Raw genomic sequence first — 27,012 nt, forward strand, 5'->3', positions numbered from 1 at the left:
AATTTTTCTCAGAGTAAACAGAAACCAAGAAGCCTTCTGGCTTACATGGAACAGAAAAAATAATGGCCAAATGCAAAGATAGAGTTCCATAGTCAAGGAAAATAAAAGAACCAGAGACATGCATATGGCTGATTTGCCTTCTTGATCAAAATTTGGGGATTCTGCTATCACTTTCTCCATTAGACAACTCACAAACTAGGTAAGTCACTTATCAATTAATCTCTAAAAAGAATTCTGTTAAGAGGAAGCCTCTCTATCACTGGGTGTTACAATTTTCATCTGATAATTTTCACACATAATAGTGTAACTAACCCCTATTTCATATCTCTGTGTGTCTTTCTCTCCCTCCTCCCTCTCTGTAACACACACACACACACACACACACACACACAGTAGTACATAATAAAGCTGATCCAAGCAACATGTCATTTCACCTACAAATATTTTATTGCCTTGAGTATTTTAGATAAATGGATATTATAGTATGAAAGCTTAAGTGACAGATACACCTGAAGCCAAAGAAAACGGGACTTAAAGTTTTCTTGCCTGGCACTTGCTTCAGGGTCTACATTCTGTTTATTGGCCCACTTGGACCACAGAATTCTGCTAAGGCAGCAACACCATGCTCTAGAAACTGACACAGGGTTGCAGAGAAATGACTTCAGATCAGGGTGGAAAGCCAACATGAGACTTACAAGTCCTACATGCGGAAGACTGAAGTTATCACTTTTCTTCATAATGGTTCATGGCCTTGTGAACTTTCAACTGTGACTAACAGCACACAAGGAAAGGCTGCTTTTCTGACAAACACCAAAAGGGCAGTTTCAAAGGAGGGGTCACGGTCAAGTTACTAGAACAAGCCCCAATGTAGGAGAACAACACAAGGAGAAAAATGGCTGTAGCCGGAGAAGGTGAAAACTCTGGCTGCTGAAAGTTGCCATTGGCTTCTAAAAGGACATACCCAATAAAGTGGCCAATGATCTGAGAAGAATGGAAATCTCAAAAACAGTGAGTATTGTCCTGTCTCATTCATGGACAGTAGAACAGAAGCAGAGTTAAAGAGAATAATGTCTTCTATTTCACTCTAGGGCTCACAAACAGGCACTAGAAAGCTGGAAGGCATGACTTCCATCCTAGCGTCAGGATAATGCAAGGACTGGAGATTAAGAGTTCCCCTGCAGCCCCTGGCTCAGGTTTCATTAATGAAGCAATGTGACAAAGCAAAAAACAGGCATCCACCTGGGGGTCTACACCAGGTCTACCCCTGCCCCAGTCACGAAGAGCGTCATCGTTCCAAATAATGGAACAGCATGAGACATGGAATGGATTTCTACTAGGTGGAAAAAGAGACAATGGAGCGTGTGTCCTTCTCCTCTACTCAAACCTCTAGCAGGCATCAGCCAGTAAAAACCAATCCAAAGAAGGCAGAAAGAAGCTGTACAGAAAATCCCCAATTCACCCTCCAGTGACCTGGTTGCCCAAAAATGTAAGCCAGTCTCAGATTACAGCATCTCTCTGTGCCAATGCACACAGCCACCAGGGAACACACACTGTGTTCAACATGCCAACTCAAAGGTAGATGGCTCTTCTCAGAGGAGAGCTGCCCTAGGACAAAGGAGAGGGACTCCTAAAGGTCAAAAAGTTCTCCAAGCTGCTCTCAGCCTCAGAAAGCAACATGCAGGGTCCACCAGGCACAGTGGACATCTGTAGGAAGTGACCTCAGACTTCTCCCTCCTTCCCTTCACCCATCCCTTGCCCCATCCTCCAAAAAAAGTTTTAACACATTATTACCACTGAAGTCCTGAGGATTTGGTGAGTCACCAGGCTCACACATGGTTCCAATGAGCTCTTGACCATTACATGGTAGGGAAGCAGGAAAAACAAATGAAAGCAGTTGTAATTCGGCAGCGCCAGAGTTCAGACCTGACAGACAAAAGGCATTGCAGGCATGTTCCCAAATGTGTTCAGGCACCTGACATGCAAAAGCTATTTTTAATCACTGGATTTATTTCGTTCTAAGCCCCTCCACCATCCTCCACCTCAGCATATGTATAGGAAGGCACAGCAGGACCCAAATCAATTCCAGGTGTTCAGGGAAACCCAGAAAGGAAGGCTCTTCCGCTCCAGGCTAAAAGCCAGAAAGCAGAACCAGCCCCTGGGCCCTGCAGATCAATGCTACTCTGTCCCCTAGGACAACTCAAGTCTCCCACCCAAAACACCCGAACAGGAAACATGTGAATGAAGACACCTCCATAAACGTGAAGAATGAAGAAGGCCTTTGAAATGTGTATCTTCTCTAGCAGCCCAAGAAATGGTCTCAAGAGAGATCCGACTCATTTCTCTCTCTCTCTCTCTCTCTCTCTCTTTCAATTGTGTACATTTTGGTAGCTTGTCAGATTCTGGATCCTTGCTGTCCTTTTTAAGAATTGTAAACAAAATCTCATGTATTGTTTGGTGTCACAAGTTGCCCCAGTTCAATTACAGACACCACACTCTACGGGGCATCTATCACGTCCCACTAGGTGCTGGCATTTTCACATGCCTGCCCCATAATATTCATTGCAGAGCACACCCCAGAGGAAAAGCAAGCTCAGGAAAATTGTTTTCACCTGAATCTATCTCTCCACAGCCCGCTGAAGGAACAGGGCAATTTCTTACTTATTCTGCATCTTGTAATCCAACCTTCTAGGGGAAAATCCTTTTGGTAGCCATTATCTAAAATATGTTTGCCATGACAACAGTTCACAGTTGCACATATCCTGGAGATCTTTTGGTTTTTAAAAGCTTCCCATGAGTACCACTTTAGAATCAATAGAGAAAAAAAATAGTATGGTTTTGTATTGAAAACTCCTATATAGTAAGACTTTCTCAAACCTGAAATAAACTATACCAGTCACTTACGGACCATTAATTCAATGATTCTCCCATAGTTTAAAGGAGTGTTTGGAGGGCAAAGGATGTAGTTCAATGCAGGAAGCATATACATAGCTCTGGGTTCTAGGGTGGCACAGTTCTGCACAAGGACCACCTGGACAGAATGTGGAAGTCCTTAAATGATCACTTTCAGCTATTTACAAAGAGTTTCACATACTTTAAAGCACTTCCAACCTAGATGACTATTTTCAGCTTTCACCACATAATATTGCTTGCATGTGTCTAAAAAGTCCCAGGACAGCATGATCCCTTTGTCCCGATAAACACAGGACCAGGCAATAGTCTCTGTGGAACTCATAAGCAGATGAGCCCAAATCTAACCATCGACATATTGCACACTGTTGACTATTTCTCTGTCTTATGCCTTCTGGCTGTGCAGTGCTGGACTGGAACCCCGGCATTGCCCAAGCCAGGCAAGTGCTCTACCACCAATCCCAGCTCCACCCTTACACTTCTGATATTAATAATTTAACTCTTAAAATAAATACTTACCATGGGGTCATAACTGACTTAGCAATAGCATGACATAGAACGATCCCACTCAAAATGATGGAAACTATCTGACTCTCTACATCTTGTTATTATACCAGCAAGGGATACTACTCAGTTTATTGCTTATGGTTTCCTAATGAGTTTTTACAGCCTTATCATCTACATTCCCAAGAGGGTTATTAGAATAATCAACTAATTTTCATTTTACTGGCTTCCCACCTATAATTACCATCACTGCTTTTTAATCAGAATTGTACATTTTAGAAAGTATTCTCTCAAGTGTTTAGTATTATTTCCTCTACTCTTCAGGTGAGGAAACTGAGGTTCACAAAGGCTACTTCAGTTATTTCACCACCATGGCCAACAGGAAAGTGATGTAACCAGAAACTCAAATCCAGATCTTTAGACACAAGAGGTCGGTATTTCCTCTCAACTTGTGAAATTGCAAGCAGGGCAGGCAGAAAAGACAGGGTGGCCACCTAGATGTAGGAAGCTTCTTTTCAATTGTGTAGAAATTTCCTTCTGGAGAAGGGCAGACCTCAATTCCAAAGATGGCAGACAGAAGCTGCAAAACACAGTTCGGGGCCTCCTGTGCTGCTGCACCACTGCCCCACCCTCCCCAAAGTGGCCTGCCTCCACTATTGGCTCAGAGACTGCAGCAGGCATAAAGAAAAGGGGGGCTGAGGATCCCCTCCCCCAAGAAAGCAGAGCCAGGAGAGGTAGAAGATGAAGCATTTTCTCCATGGGCAAAGGAAAAAATCTGGGCAAACAAATGGAGCAAAGCCCGTTTATTTAGGCTGGAAGAGGTAAAGTTTTTCTGCACTTTTGAACTGTTTTCTCAAGGCCTGCCTCTCCCTCCCACGCAGGAAACAAACACAGAGGCAGGCCTCTTCCAGTGAGTGTTCAGTGCCTCAAAGTTAGCTGAGGAAGATGGTCTGAGAGAGCTGAGCTGGGGTCCTGTCTGGGCAGGAGAGGAGGCAGTGGAGACAGTAAGGAGGACCTGGCCAGAACAGAGGCAGAAGACCAAGTGAGAAGAGGCTATGGAGATACAGAGACTTACTCCCAATTAATGACGTTCAGAAAGGAATGTTTTCCGTGAAGCTTGAAAGGAAATTCTCTCCCCATTTTCTTATTTATTTAGAGATTATACAAATACATTTACCACCCCCCCCCCCAACAAAAAAGGACATTTTCCAGTGGGGAGAAAAAAGCTTTGTTTGAGATGAAAGCCAGTCTTCAAAATCCCTCAGAGGAAGCCGAAACCCCGCATGTCTTGGTGCTGCAGAAAGAAAAACAAAGTAGACATTCTTCCTGTGTTCTTAGGCTTTTTTATGCAGATGTGTTTTTCTTTTAATAAATAAATCTGGACAGAGAAGGAAAAATGCATATTCACACACATTCACACAGTACAACTGTCTGTATTCAAACCAGAAAAAAAATGACAAAAAAAAAATGAGTATATAAGTCCATTTTCCCACTAGAGGAGACAGAGACAAGCACATGTGCACCAAAGCAACAGACTGTCCACATATTTGGGATCTAAACTTCTCAGACTGACAAAAGAGTGATGATCAAAGGAAAGGCAGAACCTGGGCAAAATTACCATTCTACTCTAAGAAGCTTCTGGCTTAAGGCACTCAATTGAGAGGCCCTACTGTGTGAGCCTTTCATTCATAAGCCATGATGATGATGAAAAGAATGATCATACACATTTTGTTAAAAAATTCCTGCTTAGGAGTTGTGTCCTTTGGACCTAGTTCTGTTGGTCAAAGACTTGCAATACAAATCCCCCTTCATCTAGCAGTTTTTCAGCTTTTATACTCCCCGCTAACCCTTCTGTCCAGTTTCTAAAACTCCCTGTTTAATGCAGTCATTCACAGTAGCCTCCTGCTCCACCTAAAAGCACTTTTCCATGTCTGTACCCCTGTGTCCCTAAAGAGCATTATAAGCCCCCATGGAGAACATCCTACTTCTTATGGTAAAATGAGACCAGTGAGATAACTATCTAAAAGCAAGGACACTGGCAACTACCCTGAAAAAGCCAAGATATACGGTCTGGGCTTCTCTATACGAACTCAGTCCCACACCTACAGCCTGACCTTTACTGGTTTCACAGGAGGCCTTCGCATTTATCTACATCAAACTTCACTGTTTTGATCCATAATTTCCCATGTAAAAACTCTTTTTATATGATGAATTTGTATCCACCCTATTAGCTATCCATCTCAGCCTATGCACCATCTGCAACATACTAAGAATGCTTTCTGCATCTTTCTCTGTTCTAAGCCTCTGACAATAAAAAAAAAAAAAGGCCAAGTGCTGAGCCTTATAATGTAACACCACAGATCATGCATTTCTCTGACACAGGCACATTAATCAAGACCCTGTGGGGACAGTTGTTCAGACCCGTACAAATCCTCCTGATTCCACTATCAACCCATCCACACATCTTTGTCTTGACCACAAATGTATGAAGAAAAGACACAGACAAAAGCATTGCTGGCATCAAAACAGGAGGTTTATAATTCAACTGATCTACAGTGTAGGCGGACTCTCTGCTCCAGGTTCTCCCTCAGCACCACGTTAAGTACAAATGAAAATAGCCAGGCTAAAATCCAGGCTTCTGAACAAGAAGACAGAGTTGGGGGCAGGAGCAATGGTGGTGGTGAGGATAGGCTTCATACCAGAAACAATGGGCAGTCAGAGAACAATGGTTACAGACAAAGTCTTGGTCTATTTATATCTGCCTCTGTGAGTCCCAGACAGGAGGAACTGGAAGTCTGCCCTGTATGCATAGCTCCAACTGGACCAGAGCTGGGAGGAAGATGAGGTCACCACAAAAACTGCCTGCTGAGGAATGAACTATTCTTCTGCTCATACTGTTCCTTCTCTATCTATAGGTCTCCTTCACCAAGTGTATGACTTGCTTGCCCTCTGTAGTCCTCTCTGAGATGGGTAGACCTGAAGGGCAATTAAGGCCTCTGTCTACACTGTTTGAGCAAGGTGGGGATGCCAAAGACAAATTAGCAAACAATAGAGGTCAATGCTATGGTTCCTGAGACAACAGTCATATCAGGTCTGTTCATTACACATGCTAGCTAGGGACACAACAGAAAAGCTTTTCTACTGGAAAGTTCTCTAGCTCACTTCTTTGAAACTGAATACAGGGACCAACAGATAGGGGTGGGGTGTATCTCAAGGCTAGAATACTTTCCCAGCAGGCGTTCTACATGAGAGTTAAAAAAAAAAAAAAAAGCCTAAAGAGGTCAAGAACTAAAATGCACAGACTCAAGGGCACAAATAAAGAACTTTCCTCCCCTTTTATTGCTTTGTCTTTTTTCTGAAATTTCACCTTTTGTTCTGAATGAGTTTATACTATGATAATCCATTTTAATTCCTCTCTGTTAAGTTACTTATATTCTTAGTCTTCCCACCAGCTTACTAAAATGGAAACCAGTGGTCAGATTAGCCTGTGACAGACAACAACCTGAAAAGTACACAGAGGCTGGGACCAGAAGGAAGACTTAGGGAAAGAGACCTGACAGTGATCCCCTGCAAGCTGTCATCCTGCTGCTGCACACGTCACCTGCATTTTTGAGGACTGTCAGGCAACCAATAGTCAGCAACACCACCCACTGGATTCAGGCCTACAAGTCCTAAGCACAAAACTAGATTTTTTTTTTCTCCAAAGGAAAGAAATTTGGAACCTAATACAAAGATCCCCTGCAAGGTAATGTCAGCATTCCACTCCTGCCTCTGAGTTTCCACTAGTTACTTCCTTCCTTGCTTCTAGAAAAACAACACTCAGATAAGCAAAAAGAAATGGAAGTAAGATAATTCTCCTCCATTTCATTTAAACAGCTTAGAATAGGGGAGAGGGGCTCCCCCAGGCTGAGAAGGAACTGCTGACAAGGACTTAAATGTTTTATAATTTTAGAGCTTAGGCACAAGGCAGGTTATTGCTGGGGCTAACAGACCCAGTGAATAGTTAAAGGGTACACTGTGTTCCTTCCCCAGCCTCTTCATTCACAAGTGCATGAGGTAAAGTGTTTGTTCCAGTTCACGGTACCCGGAGGACCTGTTAATAAACCTGAACTACCAACATAACTGAGATATTATGTACAAGGCCACAACTAGTGAGCAATCTAGTCACTCAGCACAGATGGTAAAAAAAAAAAAAAAAAAAAAAAAAAAAAAAAACCCAGATGAAGACCGCCTTAAAATACATCTGACAATGGATGGTGAAGTGGGGTGCATGGAGCACCTTATCTGATCCAGTATTTCACTCAAACCTGCTTCCTTAATTTCTCTCCACCCATTTTCCCTACAAGCAAAGCATCCCCTTCTTTCCAAAGGCCCTGCTGACTCATCCCAGTGTAATTCAAAAGAGCCACATGGGAGCCACATGGTAGGAGAGGGGAGAAGGCAGAGACACATGCATTCATACCCAAAGCAAGACTGACATCAGAGAAGATGTGAAAATTCCCACCCATAGCTTGTCTGACAAGTACATGAGACAGCCCTCCTCTTGGCCTATCAGCCTTCAAAATTCCCTGCACACCAGCAACCAGTTTCCTTGTCCCAAACTGAAAATCTGTAGTTTATACCTTCAGGTTTTATATGTTCAACAATTCATAGAATAAAGGCCCTACTCAGTCCTGTAAATCCCAATGTACGTCTCTAAGGAGCTAGACCCGTACCACCTGAGGCACTTAACTAATAATTTAAGAGTCAGTCCCGCTAAAGTCTCCCCAGTTGCTAAGGAGTTATTTAAGACCCAGAGAGATAAGCTTTGAAGAGAGTGTGGTTACTCTCCCTATACCATTAGGTTTCCTATGAACCCTGTCATCTGGCCTTCTCCATGGTTGGTGCAGATCTACCTAATCTGTAATTTGGCCTCCTGTATCTCTTCAGCTTTGCCTGAAGAATAGTAAACCATCACTCCATGCACTCTGCCTGAGTTTTTATCCCTCCCTTGTCTTGTTCCTCTATACCCCTTGACTCTGGCTATGTAAAGCCTCATCTGCAGCCAAGAAGCACAGAAGAATTTACAGAATTTGCTATAAAACCTTAACAGCTCTTTGGAGGGAGGTTCTCCCGCCTGGCAACCAGACATAATTATAAGATGAATGGAAGGGAAGCTGCCAGTGGAGGAGGAGCTTCAGAGCTCTGTCACCGGACAACGGTCCGACACTGTTCCTGGAACAGCTGGAAGTGCCTTTAGATGTCACTTACTTCCAACCTTTTCTTTTCCTAATGGGGAAATGAAGCCCAGGAGGTGACCCACAGTTGCCTTAGCCACAGGGTTACTAATTGAAGACCTTTTGACTCCCTGCCCAGTATTTTCCCCATCTATACCACCAGTCTTCACTCACTGCCATGCACTGGGAGGAAGAGGGTCTCTCTTCTCTGCCTTTACTACCATCAAGCCCTGGAGCACCATTCTAAATCAATGTTATTCCTCCCCAGTTCTTCAGAAACCCCAGCAAAAGCCAACACATATGTAGAGGTTACAACATATTATGGCACCCTATACTACCTGTTACCATTACAGTTTACAAGGGCTAAGTGACAAGCACTAAACAGGAACCCCCCCGAGACGTGTTCCTGTTGTATATCCGTGGTCATTAAACAAGCAATCTTCAGTGACATGACACTAGCATACACACCAGCTCTGAAAACAGAGCATCACTCTTATCAAACCAGAGGCAGGGAAAGACATCAGTTAATGTCTGACCTACAGATCTCTATCTTAAAAAAACCACCGAAAGCCGAAAGGAGAACCAAGAGTCACTGTGCCATTTGCAGCCTCTCCAACATTCCCATTTCAGTTCTGTGGTGCCCAAACAGAGAGACCACGTTACAGTGAACTTCAAGGAGATACAGGACACAAAGTCAGAGTGCAGGCTTGTGAAGTAAACCTCCATCTAATGAGTGAAGCTGTCTGTCTCAGCCCAAAGGCCCGAAGCCTTAGAGCAATTCAAGTACCTCTCATCCTAAAAGCAAACACATTTGGAGTGCTGGACTTACAGCTTTAAGAAATGCTGTATCTCTCCTAGTTAACACCTTTTAGCCACACAGGTTTCTTCCTTGTGGGTCTCTCGTAACAATGCCAAGAACCCAGACTTCAGTGTACTGACAATCACACTGCTGCCTCAAAAGTCTTGCCCACACAGGCCCAGAGCAGACAGCCCTGGGCGCCTCTAACAACAAACCCAGGAGGCTGCCGCAGTCGCCAGGCAGTCCCAATCTTCAGATCAATGGGCTAGACAGACCGATACTTGGAGAAAAGAGAACAAGTGATCAATGTGAAGGGGCCAGCCGCTGAAGCCACTCTCTCCATCTGCCTAGGTCAGGTGGGAAAGAGAGGCCCGGATGCACAATCCTCATCCGATGTTAATAACTGGCTCTGCCTCATCAGGAAGCCATTAGGAAATTGCAGCCACCACAGCCCAAGCTCCCTGGGCCGAAGCGTCTGCATGCAGCTGGTGAAAGCGCTCATTACCTCAGCCCAGGAGTACCGGGTTCACTCCACTGGGAAGCCTAAGCAAGCCAGCCTGCAGAGCAGAGCAGAGCTTGAGAGCCAAGGAGAGGCATTTGGAACGTAGGTCCCTGGAGATGGGAAGATGGAGTATTCATCAGATGTGTGCTTTGAGTATTCCTTGGGAACCTACTGGACAACATGCGTTTGTTCCATGGGCATCTACTATAGGCTGTGGGTGTGCACAGGGCTTCTCTGGGGACACTGAAAACATTTTGAAATGAGGTACTTGTGATGATTACACAACTCTATAGATGGATTAAAAGCCACTGAAGTGTTACAAAATTCTGTCTTAAGAGATAAGACAGCTACTGACTCACAGAGCAATGGGAATACCTTGGTGACTGACAGCCACAGACCCACCACTTGGAGTTCCCCTCCTAGTGGGACAAACCTATGCTGTTGAATATGCAAACAGCAATGCATGCTCCCAACTCCAGAGTGGCCAAGGCTTTACAGTGAGGCCAATGTGGCTGGATCCCAGAAGCTTTAAAAAGAGGGCTAGGAAGGAGCCTACAGATGTTGTGGGAAGGGACAGAACTAAGGTGACAAGCATGATGCCAATTACTGAGAAGGGAAGGCAGATAGGGTGTGGAGGCTGGGCCTTCCACACCCACCTCTAACACATGGAAATGCTTCAGATGGCAGCTGGACTGTGTAAGCCTCCCTGAGACACTGTGGGAGAAGCTGGGCAAGGTCCACGTCCAGAACAGACACCTGGTGTCAGTGACTTCTGGGAACACTCGTGTAGAGGCCCCAGACTCCAAGGAAAAAACAAATCCCTCTGACTTCCTATACCTAGCCACACCCAGAAGAGGCTTGCCTGGCCCTCACTTTAAGACCCTCGGAAGGAAGTGTACACTCTGGCCCCTGCCCACTGGCTGAAGATTTCTCTCCTAACCCCTATGGGGTGAGGGAAGAGGGGCAGATAGAACTGGATCTCAGGAAGACAGACATTAACAGAACACAGCATCACCGACAGGGAACTGAAGAAAGCCAGTAACAGCACAGTGACAACAGGATCATTTGGGGAAATTTTCTGTGGAGATAATGAGCTCTGTCCCCTGGAATGTCCCAACACAACACTGATTGGTTCCTTGGCCCTTCCTCAGATGGCACAGGGCCCCACCCTTGAGAAGTAAATAAAGCAGGGGAAAGAGGAATGGAGATTGGAGGAACAGGAATCAAGAGGGCAAGGAAGGACTCTGGTTCAGGGAGCGAATGAGATAAAATTCAGAGGAGTGAGCTGGAAGGAGAGAGAGAACATGCTTCAGAAATAATTTCCTGAGCCCTACACACCCTCCAGTTGGGATAGAGCCCTGCCTTGGCAGCAAGCTCATTGCTGCTTTATAATATACTGAATTAGTCACTGGATTAGCAAGCACATTTACACACACTGGCGCACAGCTGTTTAAAGACACAGGATCCCCTTTTCTAGGTGCCAGATTCTGGTTGTAAATCATCTGCTGCTATCATCAACTGCTGACACCCAGAGATGCATGGGTTTTAAGGAAAGTCTGGATGAGCCAGGACAGCTCAACAGGTGCCTGTTGAAACCAGGAGGGAGAACCCTGAGGAAGGATAGACAGTAGGCCACTTCTGTGTCTTGAGGCATTTGCCAAGTGGATTCATTGCCTACACCTTCACTTGTGTACCTATGGTAAGCAGAGTATTCTGGCCCAGCAAGTGACCAGAACCTTACTTGCCTCACTGGGGTATCTGGTAGTACTTTTCCTCCTTAAGCATCATAAAGTAGGTCACCTCCCCAAAACAAAACAAAACAAAACAAAACAAAACAAAACAAAAAAAAGAGTTCCAGAGCAAAAGGAGTGCTTCCGACAGTGAAAATCATCTGAACTTTGATAACAAGCAGGCTAAGTCTTCCTGTTGCAGTTGGAAGGACTGTGTCTGAAAAGAGTGCTATGGAGTTGGAAACCCAGCCAAAGCCTAAACTCAGATATGGTAAGTATGTGAAGAGAGGGACTGGAAAATAATGTAGCCAGCCACAGGCCTGCTCTGGCTCACTTGGTTAAAGGGGTGTCAAGTGGAAAATTTTCTGTAACCAGGTTAACTGCAACCACAGTTTTAACAGCCACTGAAGTAAGAAATGTCAGCAGCAACGGGAGACTGGTACAGAAGTCGGTGGGCTGAGACAATGGTAATACCATTTCCGGAGACCCTGGGCTGTGGTTTAAAGAGGAAAAAAATAAAGTATTTTAGAGGAATTATCTCTAGTCCTTGTCTCAGCCCTAGGAGTGCTTTATTATTATCTTTATGTAAGGATCCAAAAAGCAAGGCTTGGGGAAGCCAAATCATTTGCCTTAGGACAAATTAGTGAGTAACAAATCAGAACCAAACCAAGGGAGATCTCACCTGCCTTTGCTGAGGAATATGTTCCACCCAAGGGCAGAGATAACTCAAGTATTGAAAAACCTAAACATGAGCCTTTTTTTTTTTTTAATTAGTTCTCATCTGCCAAATGGGAAAGAAAGGAGAGTGGATCTGTAACATAAGATTATGATAGAAAACCAATGGCACAAGTAAATCCGCCCGACAAACTTAAGAACCAGGCACTAATGACTAAATAAGATGAATCACATTTAGACTCTGTTGGAACAAGAACTGTGGGGAGCTCCGCTAATACTGTGAGTAGCCAATGTAGGAGGAGACCAGTGTGGATCCTGTACCAGCCTTTGCTAATTAAAATACGACTTCCCTAGAATTGGGTTGAGCTATAAACCCACTGGAAATATTATTTTCCTACGAAGCAAGGCAGCTCTGAGCAACCAGAACCTTGCTTCATCTTTGTTCATTGCTTACTCACTGCATGAACTGGGCCAGCAAGGAGTGCCTGCTGACCAAATAGCCCTGGGAAGCCAGCACAGCTCACCAGTGTCCAATCTTGCCGACACCCTGCTGCTGTTTTGTTCAATCAGCACCCAAAATCCATTGGATGCTCTGAAATTTCTAAATTATTCTATCAGGCCACCCTATGCTGAAAATTCTTGGTAAGAACAAAAGAACAGCCACTAGGGTCCTCTTAGAGAGGCCTTAAGAAAAAAGTTCCATTTTTAAGAAAAGAGAGAGGGAGACTGACTCCTCCTGCTCCTCCTCCTGCTGAAAGAGGTTAACTGTGGGTCCAGCATGTAGATGTTGATTCATTCCATGTGTGTTTATTTTCCTACAAACATTCCTGTTGCATCAAGTGGCCTCAAAGCCTAAACTTCTGTCCCCTCCCTGGAAAATTCTCAGGCATGGTAGAGCTCTCACTTCATTCCTCAGTTTCCCAGTGGGCAGCCAAAGCACCAAATCTGTATGCAAGTTTGCTTTCATTTATCCATCTTAGACTTGAAAAATACATGCTACAAATTACCCACACCCATCCCTACGATATACAGTTATATACAACTGAGAAATTTTTTCCTAACCTTGATAATAACGAGGATCTTAAATAACACAGAGAATAGCACCCCAGGAATCAAGATTTCTCATAAGAGTATTGGCAGGGTTTCTCTCCAAATGGGTGTGCTATGGAGGCTGGTCTTTGTGATAAAGCTCTAAATGCCTATCTGTGACTTTGAGCCTCGATGGCCCTGAGTAATTGAAATTTTCTGAGATTCAGTTTCTTATCTGGAAAAAAAAAAAGGTAGGGAAAAAACATTAACCTCACAGAAGTGCCTGAAGGACGTGAATATTGTAAAGCTCCTTGTGAAGCACCTGACACATAGTAGGTACTCTACAAACATTACTTTTATTTCTCTTATCCCTTATGCCACAGCTACAGCTATGTGTAGAAAATAGGTATGAACACCCAAATGCTTTACAGAATATTTTATCTCTAGCAAGCGAGCAGGGAGGTGTAAAGTTGGACTCTTGATCCGTATGAAATTAAGGATATGCTTCCTGTACACATATATGTGACTCACCTTGGAGAGGTGAGCATCAGCCATTGAGCGTCACCATTCTGTATCACATCTCCCCCTAATTAAACAACTCTCCCTGCATCAGCACTGACTCGGGCGCTATCTAAACATGAACTCATTAACCAGCCTACTCTCTCACCCAAATAATGACAGCTCACTCAGAGCAGTGCCCTTCAGGAAGAACACAGAGACTGAACAGGTACCAAATACCTGAAGGCCTAGAGAAAAACCAGACTCGGTGCTCTGAGTCCCATATCAGGCCTCAGAAGAACAAGAGATGATGACCTCTTCGGGCAAGCTCAGTGGACAGCAAGCCACTGAGATAAGACAAGCCAGGCAAGTTAAGATAAAAAAATGTCCCTTTAGGCCTGCTCTGGGCTACTTGAAAGTGAGTTAATTACTGAGCCTGGTCTGAAGAGGATAACCAGCTTGTGGATGGATTAAGATTTACTTTATATGTGTTCGAAAATTTTCCTGACAAGAATTGAGTGCCCAGACTAAAACATGTCAACCTTAACTCTTCTTTCTGTTTCTGCTATAATTTGTTGTACTGCCCTCATTTTTCCATCTTCAACTCACCCTGTTCAATCATCCAGGGAAACACAGGATACTGGTGGCTATTTAGGATGTATATGCACATGCAAGGAAACAGTAGCAAGCCCAAGGGAATACTTCTCAGGCCAAGCATTTGTCATTTGGCTTTGGAACGCACTGGCTTACAGCAAGACTAAAACAAGGAGGAGATGGAAGGGGCTGACTTTTCTTAAGAAGAATAATTAGGGATCTAATCCAATCTAACTAGACTCTGAGTGAACATAGACACACACAGACACACACACACACACACACACACACACACACACACACACACACCTGGTACCATGGTTGAAATGGTACCTCTATTTTAAATGGAAAGAATATTCTTATATGCCTCTTAGGTACAGTTCTTTTATATAACATGTACTGTAAGATTCAAATTTTTCTACTCTGTTTTTTGCTTTGTTTTTCCAGAAGCATAACCCTGGCTGTCTGATGTTCCCACTGTTCATCAAAATGGACTTGCTTGATATTAACTAAGGCACAGAAGACCCAAGCCAAGCACATTTTAATTTAATATGGTACATATGATGGATTCTTTTCAAATCTCTTATGAATAAAAAAAAAATACTTCTTAAAGTCCAAAGTCAACCTCTCTGAAAAGAAAAGCGCACATTTATCCAGTAGCCTATGGAACAACCCACTTTTCTTCTTGCTCCTTGACAAGTAACTAAACTGCCATGCTTCTTAGTTTTTGCCCAGTAGCCTGGTATCTCTGCCGCTTGCTTTCCTAGATCTGACATCACAAGGGTCTGTTCAAAGCTCTACAGTTAGACAACTATGTGGGGCTCATTAAAAATGTATAAAACATGTAGAGGAAGGGTACTTCCTGCAACAAAAAAAAACCGGGGTGAGTGCCTTGTTGACATTTCAATCTCGTGCTCATGTTTATTGTGTATATTCTGTGGGTGCTCATTAAACAAAAGAAATATTTATGATGAGTAGCTAAATGGAAATGTCAGGACATCTGACAAACTCCTATGGTTCTGTCATTTCTTTGCATGTAACGCTGAAAGAACAACTTGGCCTCCCTACAATACTTGCCTTATCCACTAAATATTATCAACTCAAAGGATTAATGTGATCTCTGATGGGTAAAGTCATATGCCAAACTGTAACACATTGTCCAATTATGAGGCAGTATTTAGGCAGATTGATAAATACGCATAGCAGACCTCAGCATCCCCTACAAAGTAAACACCTACGTAGTTAAAAAAAAAAACTGTGGTGATAGCATACATATAATGTTAGAGTTGGGGTTTGAATGTAAGTAGTGCTTAGGGCCTTTGTGACAAAGTTTGACATTACGCTACTTTATCTATGAAATGGGAATAAATGTTTCACTATTACAGAGTAGGATAGAACAGTGAGGGTCCTTGGCACAAAGCTAGTATCTAAAACCTAACACACACACACACACATACACACACACACACACACACACACACACACACACACACACTCAAACAAACCACACCACTAACAGCAAAATAAAGATGGGAAGGAATTAGATATGCCCTCTGATAAAGAGCTCAATGGCAGTCTTTCTTGTTTTCCTCCCAAATCGATACATTGAACTTAGGCCCTTGTTTCCCAAAGAAAGGGTAACTAACTGTGACAGATCTTTCTCAAAATGTAGAAATAACATCAATAAAATGAGATCACAGATAACAAGCATGCGTAGGCGACTCCACAGCCGCAGAGGCAGCCTCTGAGAAGCGAGAGGGTCGGTGTTTACCACACCCAGTACACAGTTAGAGCTTCCTGGATGGCTGGGAAGCCAAAGCAGGTGGCATCTTGTCTACCCCCAACTCCACCAAGCAGGCCATGCCCACAGCGGGGTCAGCTGGTTGCTGCCCAGGAACCATCTGTAAACAGTCCCACAAGCAGGCATGGGCCCTTCCCTCTGTGCAAACAGGCAGTGAGGACCTTGACTCACTGGGCTTGTCAGGAAGAGGTGCTGAGGTAGTTCACAGCAGAGTACATTCCTGCTACAGGAGGGGACTGTTTCTCAACAGAACAGAACAACAAGAAGGGGCAGCTTCCATGAAATAAGTCATTACTCAGACCACATGGTCAGCTGTGAGGATACAGCTGGGTTGGTTGCTGTACCTATCAGACTCCTAACCTCCTCTTCCTCCAATTCAGACCCCTCCCTGGAGCTGCCTTCAGCTGGCCCTGTGGCCAAAGCTTACTCGGAAAGGAAGTTGTATATTTGAAGACCAAGAGGAAGATAGAACTCTTGGCCCCGCGTTATCCTGGGGCAACATACTCAGAAATGACCACAGGCAGCTTCGAGCCAGGGGTTAAGAGTGGATCGCTCAGTTAACTTGTGGTACTCGTGATAGCTCTGTGCAATTCCTACAGCAATTCCTAATGCCCTTCTATGAGTTGCCCTTTACAGAGGTACCCAAAATTCCCCAGTGACTGAATCAGCTTAGGGATTTGTGTACCTCTTAAATAGCAGTCTACATTCCTCACCAGCCTTTACTGTTGCCAAAGTCACAAGGCATCAATGTTAAGAAAAACCTTGGGTTATCTTCTCTAGTTAACTTATCTAACTTAATTAAGAAAGTGAGATTCAGAATACAGAATAAATAACTTTAATTTTCCCAAAGTCATACAAGCAGGTACATGGACATAGCTAGAACCCTCCTGACTCCCTGACTGTCACTGTCTATCTCTGTTTCTGTCTGTCTGTCTGTCTGTCTCTCCATCCCTCCCCTTCTTCTCTCTGGTGTTGAGCCTACAAAGGGAACTTTATATTTCATACGTAATACTTAACTCTACTCTGTTCATTGGTCCCCTCACCAGTAGCGATCATTCTCCATTGAATTCTATGCAATAGTAATATCTGGATATGGAAGACAACCTACACACAATGTAAAGAACTGCTCTAAAACTTAGACAAAAATATCAAGGAAAATAAGAATCAGTAAAAAAAAAAAAAAAACAGTTGCATAGAAGTTTTTCCACTGTAAACACTCTGTAATGAATTTTCAAAAATATAATTTAAAATCAGACCTATCATACATTATTTTGACCATGAATGATGACAATGAATTATCTTGGAAAAACATGAGTTTCTCTCTCTCCTTCCCCCTCCCCACCTCTCTCTCTCACAAATCATTAATTTAAGAACAGGTACAAGGCTTGGCACATAGTGGGAGCCCTTAAAAACTTTTTAAAAAATTCACCTGCAAACACAAATGCCTGACTAAGTTATTTTCCATTCTTGCCTTAAAAAATATGTACTTGATTGATTCTGTGTGTTCTTTGAGGTTTAACGCCTATTCTGATAAACTGATACAGAGGTTTTAGCAACTAACAGTATGAGTGGGAGGGAAAGTAATGCAAGAAGAAAAAAAAAAAAGCTCAGCCCTCTCAGAAGCCTACTCAGTAACATTGTTCTGTCTTTGAAACCACCATACGTTTTTTAACTGTTGAAGTTTTATTATTTTAAGTTATGTATATGTGAAGGAGTGTGCATGGGACTGTAGTTGTCCACAGAGGCCAGAGGTGTTGGGCACCCTGAAAATGGAGGTACAGACAGCTATGAGCCATCAGATACCTGGAACTCAGGTCCTCTGCAAGAGCAGTATAGGCTCTAAGCACTGACCATCTCTCTAGCCCCGCCTCCCCACTCTGAAAGGCAAAGATATTCCTGAGATTCTCTACGTCTCTTAGATCCTAGCATCAAACACCTCTCTTTGGTCTCTACAATTAATACTTTTTCCTTCTAGTTTTCCTTTCATTCTAAATTTGCAACATTCTCACCTTGTTGTTTATTAAAAAAATGAGTCCTCCCCTATTGTAATGGCTCCTTCAAATGCCTCCAAGAAGCCCATGACCTCCAGAAAGCTGGACTATAAAGGCATCCTATCCAAGAACTATTGAAAAAGAATACTCATCAGGCATAGAAAATACAAGAAGCCCTGCACCCATGCCTATCCTCCTATCTAGAACATGGGAAAAACAGCATCTGAATTATGCTGACCAACCACAGATGAATGAGGAGTCTAACATGTTCAGAAATGGCAACACAAAGACCAAGAACAGGCCCAAGACTGTCCACCAGGCCACCTGAGACAAGAAAACCAGGACCAGCATAATACATGGTCCAGAGGGAGATATTTTTTAAAGTCTATGAAATCCACTTAAATTCCTTTTGTTCTTTTATTGGTTCTTTTGTACTCTTTCTGTCCTCCTTCCTTCTTCCTCACTTTTTAGCCAAACGGGATGTTACAGTTGAACCCTCCATTCTCCCCTCCTCCTAAACAGATGGGGGCTTGTGTAGTAGTTTTGTTTTTATCCACTTTAATGACTCGAAAAGAAAACCCACTTTTTTTTTTTCTTTTGCCTTTTTTTTTTAATCCCAATATTATAAATCTCATCCTGGATATACCATAAAACAAAACAAAGTTCTAATTATCTTCACTAATGTAATGATATTTCCCGTCCCCCAACTCAAAAGTTCATTTTTCTCACTCATACACATACTCCCTCCTCCCCACACATGCAAAAAGTTTACAGTTCCACTGCAGAACTCTACAAAACACAGTTAATGGTTTATCACAGCTACACCTAGCTACCAAGGAGTTCCAAGCACTCAATATGAGGTAGAGTTTTGGGTGCGGGTGCTAAGAAACACTATGCTTTGCATCAAAAACAAATTTAAAAGGATTACTCCCCATAGTGGAGGGAAAACATTAAGCTCTTAATCTAGTCTTATTTGCTTATTAAATAGTCTAAGCCTTTAAATGAGCACTTGACAGAGAATATTCTAGAGAATATCCTGTTCTAAACTTAGTGCCTAAGTTCAAAGAACCTTTTCTCCTCAGAGGGTTCTCCTTTAAGTTTTATCATTCTGGTGTGAGTATTACTAAAATATACACCTTTGAAAGTGTCCTGTTTGGATGGTAAGTTATATGATCTTCCCGTCTATACTGCTCCAGGATCTCAAATCCAACTGCCTAAAGATCCCTCCCAGTGCTGCCTAACTGGGTCTAATAACATTGTGTGGACCAATATTTTACACAATATTTTACAATTTCTATTCTTTTCCATAAACAGAACAGATATCTTCCGAAAAGAGGCACTGTGGAATAGTACATGAACAGAAACACACACACACACACACACACACACACACACACCTGGGTTATCAAGTGACAGGCTTAGCACAAGCAGAAGCAACAGGGAAGAACCTAGCATCAAGATGATCAAGGTGATAAAAATATTTCAGGCTTGAACTGCAGTCTTTCTACTGTATCATGGGACTCTGCACTTGAAATCAGGTCTACTACAACCCTATACCACAGACCAATTCCTTCCTGCATAAGGATCACAGTCAGATGTAAGAAAACCCAGAGAGACACAGGCTTCAGAAATGCAGTCAAGTTGAAACAGTTCATTGGTGCAATTTGGGAAACATATACTGAAATTTTGTAAGACGTTATCTTCAACTCACCTAAAGAGGAAAAAAGGTAGCTGCAGAACATCATGAATAAAAATGACAGATTTGGGAACAGCTCTGACCTTTCTAACCCTGAATTAAGCAGAGTCTAAGAGCTACAAGCAGGTGGGAGATCTAAAATTCTGCAAGGAGGCAAATGCTACCTGAGAGTCCAACTGAGCAGAGGAAAGGAACCAATGCACCATGGTGGAGCTAATAAATAAAGCAGGGAATCTCTCTGTTCATAGGAAAGCTCTTTGTGATGGCTGCATGGCTCAAGGATGCTAAGTATTTAGAGAAATACGCCCCATGATACAATGGTAAAGGAATCAATACCTTGACCATGGGGGGGGGAAAATGCAGAGTCTGTTTCGAAATGAGCCATGTGCTGATGGGACCATCCCACCTTCCCCTATAGCCACTCTGTAGGCCTTGACATAGTAACTGGAATTGAAAAAAAAAAAATACATTTTGGAGGAAACATTGAAGTTATTTGCTGTGTAGAGAACAAATGAAGTTATCCTGGCCTCTTGACAAAGCAGAAAATTAAACTTCAACTGCCTTCAGTTTGCTAGTCAACATCTTTCATCATCCAGGCCTAAAACTATGGTTTCACAGCAGCTCCAGTACCAGAGGAGATATAATGGGTAAAAGCTAGAGGCACAGGGACTTGATGGTCCCACCAGAGACTAAGCCTAGAACACCTGAAAGTCACTGAAACACAAGAATATTGGTTTTCCTTCAACCCTCTGAGGTTACAGTGACTGAGATCTTTAAGCCTCTTCTAAAGGGTACACATCTGGATGGCTACACCTGGTGACACCCTTTCAACAAGCTGTCCAGGGCACTCAGATGACAATTCAGCTCAGCGGAGTCTTGCCCCTGTACTCCCTGAACCTCCAAAGCACCAGCCAACACGACCTTCTTATACAGACTCTGGTTTAATTTCCAGAGTGGCTAACAGCTTCTACTTCGGATACCCAACACCTGCCACATCTCACCAGTGTCTACGTTTCTAAAGTGTAGACTTAGAAAAGTATGTACATCCATGGATATCACTTTCTTCATCTGAAAAAAAAAGCAATAAATAATATTTCCCCCAGAGTGAGTGTGAATCGGGTATCCTCCAGTATGTGAACATTGCAAACATACAAAGTACAATCAATAATCATTTTGGAAACTCCCTACAACAGTTAGATAATAAGAACCTACCATCCACAAGCTCCTGGAATGCCATCATAGCTATGGTTTTCATTCTGTCTATAATTACATTGTCACATTTGCCAATGGAATTATCCACTGTACTCGAAACAGGGATATTCTTTCCTGGAAAATCCTGGCCGCCACTAACCAGCTCTTGCTTTTGCAGAAACTGTGGTGGGGCCCACACCAAGCTGGGCTTAGGGAAATTGACCATGGCTGCTTTGTCTCCTAGAGAGAGAAGATGTTCCTACAGGGTGGTCTGGCCTCTTTAAGAGGGGTAAAAAATGTTACATGAACAAAAAAAAAAAAAAATGCAGCAACACAAACCAACAAAAAATGCCAGGAATGCAAGCTCTGCCAACCAAGTAAATAAATAAAATGTTAGATACTTTATAATAACTGGACAAGAGGCATTTCTCAACCCAGTAAAGAAGGAAAAAACTCTACTTTTCCTTTGACTCTGCAAATGTCCCCATTGTCCTTGGACTTTGTAGATTTCCTGCTCTGAGGCATCAGTGACAGGCTCTATCAGCCTCTAGACCTTGCAGAATGACAATCAGGCTTCCAGACACCCTGCAAATGAACTGCTCACCATACTTGCTCTCTGCAGCGAATAATAAAGCCCACTGGTGCAAGATTTCAGACCAGGAGATCTTTTTTCTCTATTGTTCTTTCCTTCCCAAGTGATAGATCTGAAGGACATATATAAACCAGCCACGAGATTCCCATTCCCTACCAAACCTTTCATTGTCCTCTGAAAGTCCTACACTGCTCAAGCTTTCTGTTGACTTGCTTTTCCTTTAACTGCTCAATAGACTCCATTACCAGTCCGGCACTGCGTTAAGATTTTCCACATATTCAGGTTTCATCCTCATCCACACATTCATTATCACACTCATTTCACACATGCAGGAGCTGGAGCACAGGGCAGGAGATTAAGTAGTCTGACCAAAGTCACACAGCCACTAACTAGGGATTCACACCCAGACATGCTGGTTGCACAGTCCCTGTCTAAGCCACTGGACTATTTAGTCACTAACACTAAGAAGGGATCTAGAAACACAGTGAACAAGTGACGCTAGCAATCTGGCATCTCTCCCCTTCTTTATTGTCTGCAGGGACATGAAGACCATACAGACTGAGAAAGGACATTTCTTCCCACCTCCAAGGACAATAATGGTCCCCAAGCCTGGTGCTGTAATCCCAGCACTTGGGGCAGCATAGGCAGGCAGATCTCTGTGAGTTTAGGACAGGACAGCCAAAGCTACACAGAGAACCCCTGTCTCAAAAAAAAAGAAAGGGGGGGGGGGTTAAGGGGAAGGTACCCAGGGAATGAACATCCTCTAACCCTCTATCAAAGTAAGATGGAAGTTGGGGCTGAACCTTTCAGTCTTATAAATGGGCAAATAGCCAGGATGAATACTCCTGTTCTTCTATGGCCACTGTCTTCACCTCACCATAAAGATGGAGTGGGGGCAGGGAGAAAAACAAAATGGCATTTGCTCCCACACCTTGTCATCATAGCCTCAATTCCTACTCAGAAGCCTCCACACCAGGAAGGAACAAGAAACAAATCAAGGCTGCATTTGGTTAAAATCTATATAAGCCCTGAGAGAAGTATACAATGAAACAGTGTGCCCCACTTTACACTTACAAGGGAAACTGAATGCCGGGGTTATTTTAAAGTATATATTAACTTGATACTTGCTGTAGTCAAAATGTCAGACCTCAAAATTAAGACAAAATGAATAAAGGTTCTTGGTCAAGTCCTAACCAAAAAGAGGCTGACAAATATTCCAGGTCTTCTGTCTCCAATTTTGGACCCTCAGACTTCCCACTGCATCTCTTTGATTCTAGGAATCTAGGGAAGAGGCAGAAAGGAAGTTCTAGTTTAATCTCTGAGGCACCATCATACCCCACGCTAGCTGTCTCCATACAAGAAACTAAGCAATACCATGAAAAACCATAATGATAAACACTAAGGCCCAAGTCATCGATACAAACCCATACTGTGAGAAGTCAAACTTTGATACAGTTGTCCTATATGGTCTGACAGGCCAAATAAAGCTCTACTTAATATCCTTCCACTAGTGAAAACTGACAGTCCTGGCCAGGGCTTCCTCCATCTTTGCACGTGAAAATTGAAGTCTCCATTGACCTTTCCTTGCTGAGCTTCCAAAGGTAACTGGCGCTATTGCACACTGTTGTGTATACTGACCAGTTAGAAACAAGGATTTATCTTCCTTCAGCCACTGGCTCTGTGGAGAATTTTGCCTAAGTGTCTTAACTTTTCTGTGCCTCTAGTTCCCCATCTGCGGTATGGGCATAATATTTACATAAATGCAACTACAGTCCTGAAAAATGCTTTAAAGATAGTTACAATAATCAACAAACCATTGTCCTTCATTTTCTATGAGAAAGTACGGGGGGGGGGGGGGAATCTCATCATAGTAAGTGGCAGGAGAGTACTGATTTCTTGGACCAAAGGAAAGTTTGTTGCTTTGTTGCTCGGAAGGTCAGTGGATAGGAAACTTTTTATTTTTGAGAAAGGATTTTGCTATATTGCTCCAATTGGTCTTAAATAGTGTGTAGCTCAGGTTCACTTCCAACTTGCATTCCTTGAACACCTTTTTTGACCAAAAAAAGCCAATGTGAAGGTACTTCGTATAATGAATGCTGACCACCTAGCTCTATTTTACTGGTGGGACAGCTCAATAAAGTTACTTACCCATAATTTATTTTTATCAATAACTGAAGTAACAGAAACAAATGCTTTCAAATCGCAAATGTTTAATAATAATTAACAATCACATGCTTCAGCTATTTGCTATGATCTAAAACATGTGCAGCCAGGGGCTCTCACTCACTGCCAGCAGGAAGGAGCCACTGTAGGTATGTCAACTGACATAATACACATGATGTTTCCCAGACACTCAGATCTGTCTCTTCCCCATAAACACACACAGCACATGTAAACAAGCCATTCTTAGGGAAAGGGTCTATTAGTGAGTTTATATCTTCTCTGTGAACTATACCTTCACTTCTGCTATATATGGTTTCAATCAATTGTAACCCAGAGAACTTCTGGCTCCCATGAACACCCAAAGAATAACCTTCACATCATCTCTTCTACCTGTGCCTTAGAAGTCTCCACAGCTCTAGGAGAGACCTCAGCTCAGCATGGCTCTGACTGTCATCACACTGTGACAAAGGTTTCCGTACAGAGCAATCCAGTGTTGGATGACAGGAGTCTCAGGAAGGGATGGGACCCAAATGTCTTTATCAACATTTCTGCAGCACATCAGAATGTCACAACCTCATCTTGGCTTGCATCGAAAGTTTAAGGAAAGGGTTAAGCATGCAATTCATTACAGCAGAGGCAAAGGCAGGGGACAGCAAGTAAACTTATGGATAATCAGACCCAATAGAGGTGTGTGTTGTGACAGCCAATTATTTTCCAAAATGCATCAGATTCTCCCTGTACCCTTCTATATCCTTTCACCTCCAACGTCACTTTTCTTTGAGGTCGGCTGCCAGCTCCCTATCCTAAGAAAAGGCACATTCCCTCTCAAGCTGTGCTCGTTTCAGGAATCCTGAAGGGTTGACTCCATCTGTTGAGCACTAAAATCTCCTTCCAAGACAAAATTCGGTGTCTTTACTATCCCTCTCTTCTTTAAATCCTTTAAGCCTGCTAAACGAAACCATGAACCAAATACACTTAAACCACATCTGGTGGCGGGATGCTTTCCCTCTTCTAGGACCTTTGGTACCAGAGGACAAAACATGGCAGAACAGAAAGCCAGTAAAGTTAGTAAGCTACATGAACGGGAAGGAATCAGACTTTCCCAAAGTTAAAACAGCTCAATTTCATTTCTCCTCCCTCCACCTCCTCCTCATCCTAGAAAAGAGGAGTGAGACTCAAAGGGACTTATGACAGGGCGCTTAGGATGCAAGAGTGTTGGAAACGCGCTTGAAGGCCAGGCAGTTGGCCAGACACCCTTTGAGCACTCCGTAGGACCCTCCCATCAAGCTCCAACACCAGGGAGACACAGCCGGTGTGTGTGAAGGGGTGACCTGAGAGGCAACGTCAGACCCCCTTGCTAACGTTAAGGAATACTATCAGGTTCTCGCTTGTGTGGGAAAACTGAAACACCAGAATTAGGGCGCTGGAAATTCTATAAGCTTTTCCCCATTAGTCTCAAAAACTCAGATGTGAAAATAAATGCAACCCCCCCCCCAAAAAAAAAAAAAAAACAGAAAAACTAAGGGTCCTCCTGGACCCTGCATCCTAGGCTCCTGAGGGAGCAGCGCAGCCCAGAGGGGAAGTGGAGGGGACACGGAGCTGGGGTGGGGGCCTCTCTGTCGCCACTCACCCGGGGAAGGAAAAAGCTCCAGATCCACTTTTTCTGTCTTGATGATGGTGAGAGTTGGCTTGAGATCGACGGCCGCCTTCATGGTGCCGGGAGTTGAGGGGGCCGGCGGGATGAGAGCAAGTTTGCTGTTAACTGTTGTTTTGCTTTTTAATGGGGATTTCGAATCCGGGGGAAGGGGACAGAGCGAAGCCGACTTTCCCCCCTAAAATCTCTAATTCCCGCTGACTGCCCCGCGGGAAGGTGCGCGCCCAGCCAGTCCGCGAGAAGTTGGCACTTGGCGGAGCACAGAGCGCGCTCGGGTCCCAGCCTCGCCCGCGCCTCGCCCGCGCCTCGCCCGCTCGCTCCTGGGTCCGGGCGCTCGCTCCGCTGGCCGGCGCTGGCGCTTTGCAGCTCGCCTCCGCTTTAGGGCGTTCCTCAGCGAGCCCAGGCCCAGGGTCCCAGCGCGTGCCCGGCCCACTCGGCGGGACGGCGGGGGCGGGGCGTCTGGGCGGGGCCTGGCGCCCGCAGCCAATCATCGCCCGCCTCCCGAAAGCGAAAGGAAGGGCGGGCGCTCCGGGCCGAGCGGCGCTTCCCAGGCTACTCCGCAAGCAGGGCGAGGGCCTCTGCCCGCCGCCGCTGAGGACCGCTGGCGAGCTGGTCGCTGGCGTGCAGGGGCTGCTGCCACAGTCTGGGGGAAGTCCGTCTGATTCTGCACGCATTCTTGAGGGCTTGCTCACCCGCTGTGGCCCGCTCCAGTAGCGGCATAGTTTTCCAAGTGCGTGTACATCATTCATTCACAGAGCTTGACACACAGGACGTGAGGCGTGGGTCTGCAACGAGGGGCGCGTGCGGGGGATTCCACAGCGGGTGTCCAGGGAGGGCGCCAGCCGAGACGTGACTCAGAATCCCACCCGTGAAATGGTTAACGGCAAGGGCAGCGTTGGTGAACAGGAACCTGAATCAGCTTCACTAGCTCAGAACCAAGCCTATGGGAGACCGACCCCCAACCCCCAAAACCCAACACCCACCCACCCCCCAAAAATTTAAAGCTCCGAAGCTCCTGGATTAGCTGGGAGTCCAGAACCTGTAACTGAGTTCCTAATTATCCTGTTCCTCTAATTACCCGACGCTTTGTCCTTCAGACACTGCTCTATTAAAAAAAAAAAAAAAAAATTAAATCCAACATCCTTTCATATATCATCACATCCACCAGCACTCTGGTACGAAATCTCTGGGGTTCATCATTAGTCCACAGAATCGCAGTGCATGTCCTTGCCATATTTGGGAACTCCCAATATGGCAGATAACAAGATAACAAGCGAGGATAATCCACAATTTGCCACTGATAATGAGCTATTATACATCGAGATAGTTGGTATTAATTAACATATCATCCAGGACATGGTAGCACATGTGTAGCTAAAGCAAGGCACTGACATCTACCTTTGATTAAAAGACAACATCAGTCTTCCCAGCTACCTCAGGGAGAGCTAGCTATTCTTAGTACCGTTTCCT

General features: G+C 44.0%; 1 protein-coding gene across 2 annotated transcripts in view; it reads right to left on the bottom strand.

The window, feature by feature from the left end:
* Positions 1–25,918, bottom strand: part of Ets1 (ETS proto-oncogene 1, transcription factor) — a 63,244-nt gene extending 37,326 nt beyond the window's left edge. For both annotated transcript variants that reach the window (XM_055601458.1, XM_055601457.1), the window contains exon 1: positions 25,519–25,918. In XM_055601458.1, the coding sequence (XP_055457433.1) occupies positions 25,519–25,600 (82 nt within the window). In that variant the 5' untranslated portion in view covers positions 25,601–25,918. The remainder of the gene's footprint in view (positions 1–25,518) is intronic.
* Between the last annotated feature and the right edge of the window lie 1,094 nt (positions 25,919–27,012).

This window comes from Psammomys obesus, unplaced genomic scaffold (assembly GCF_907164565.1).
Source record: "Psammomys obesus unplaced genomic scaffold, mPsaObe1.curated_primary_1811, whole genome shotgun sequence".
NCBI classification, from domain to species: domain Eukaryota; kingdom Metazoa; phylum Chordata; class Mammalia; order Rodentia; family Muridae; genus Psammomys; species Psammomys obesus.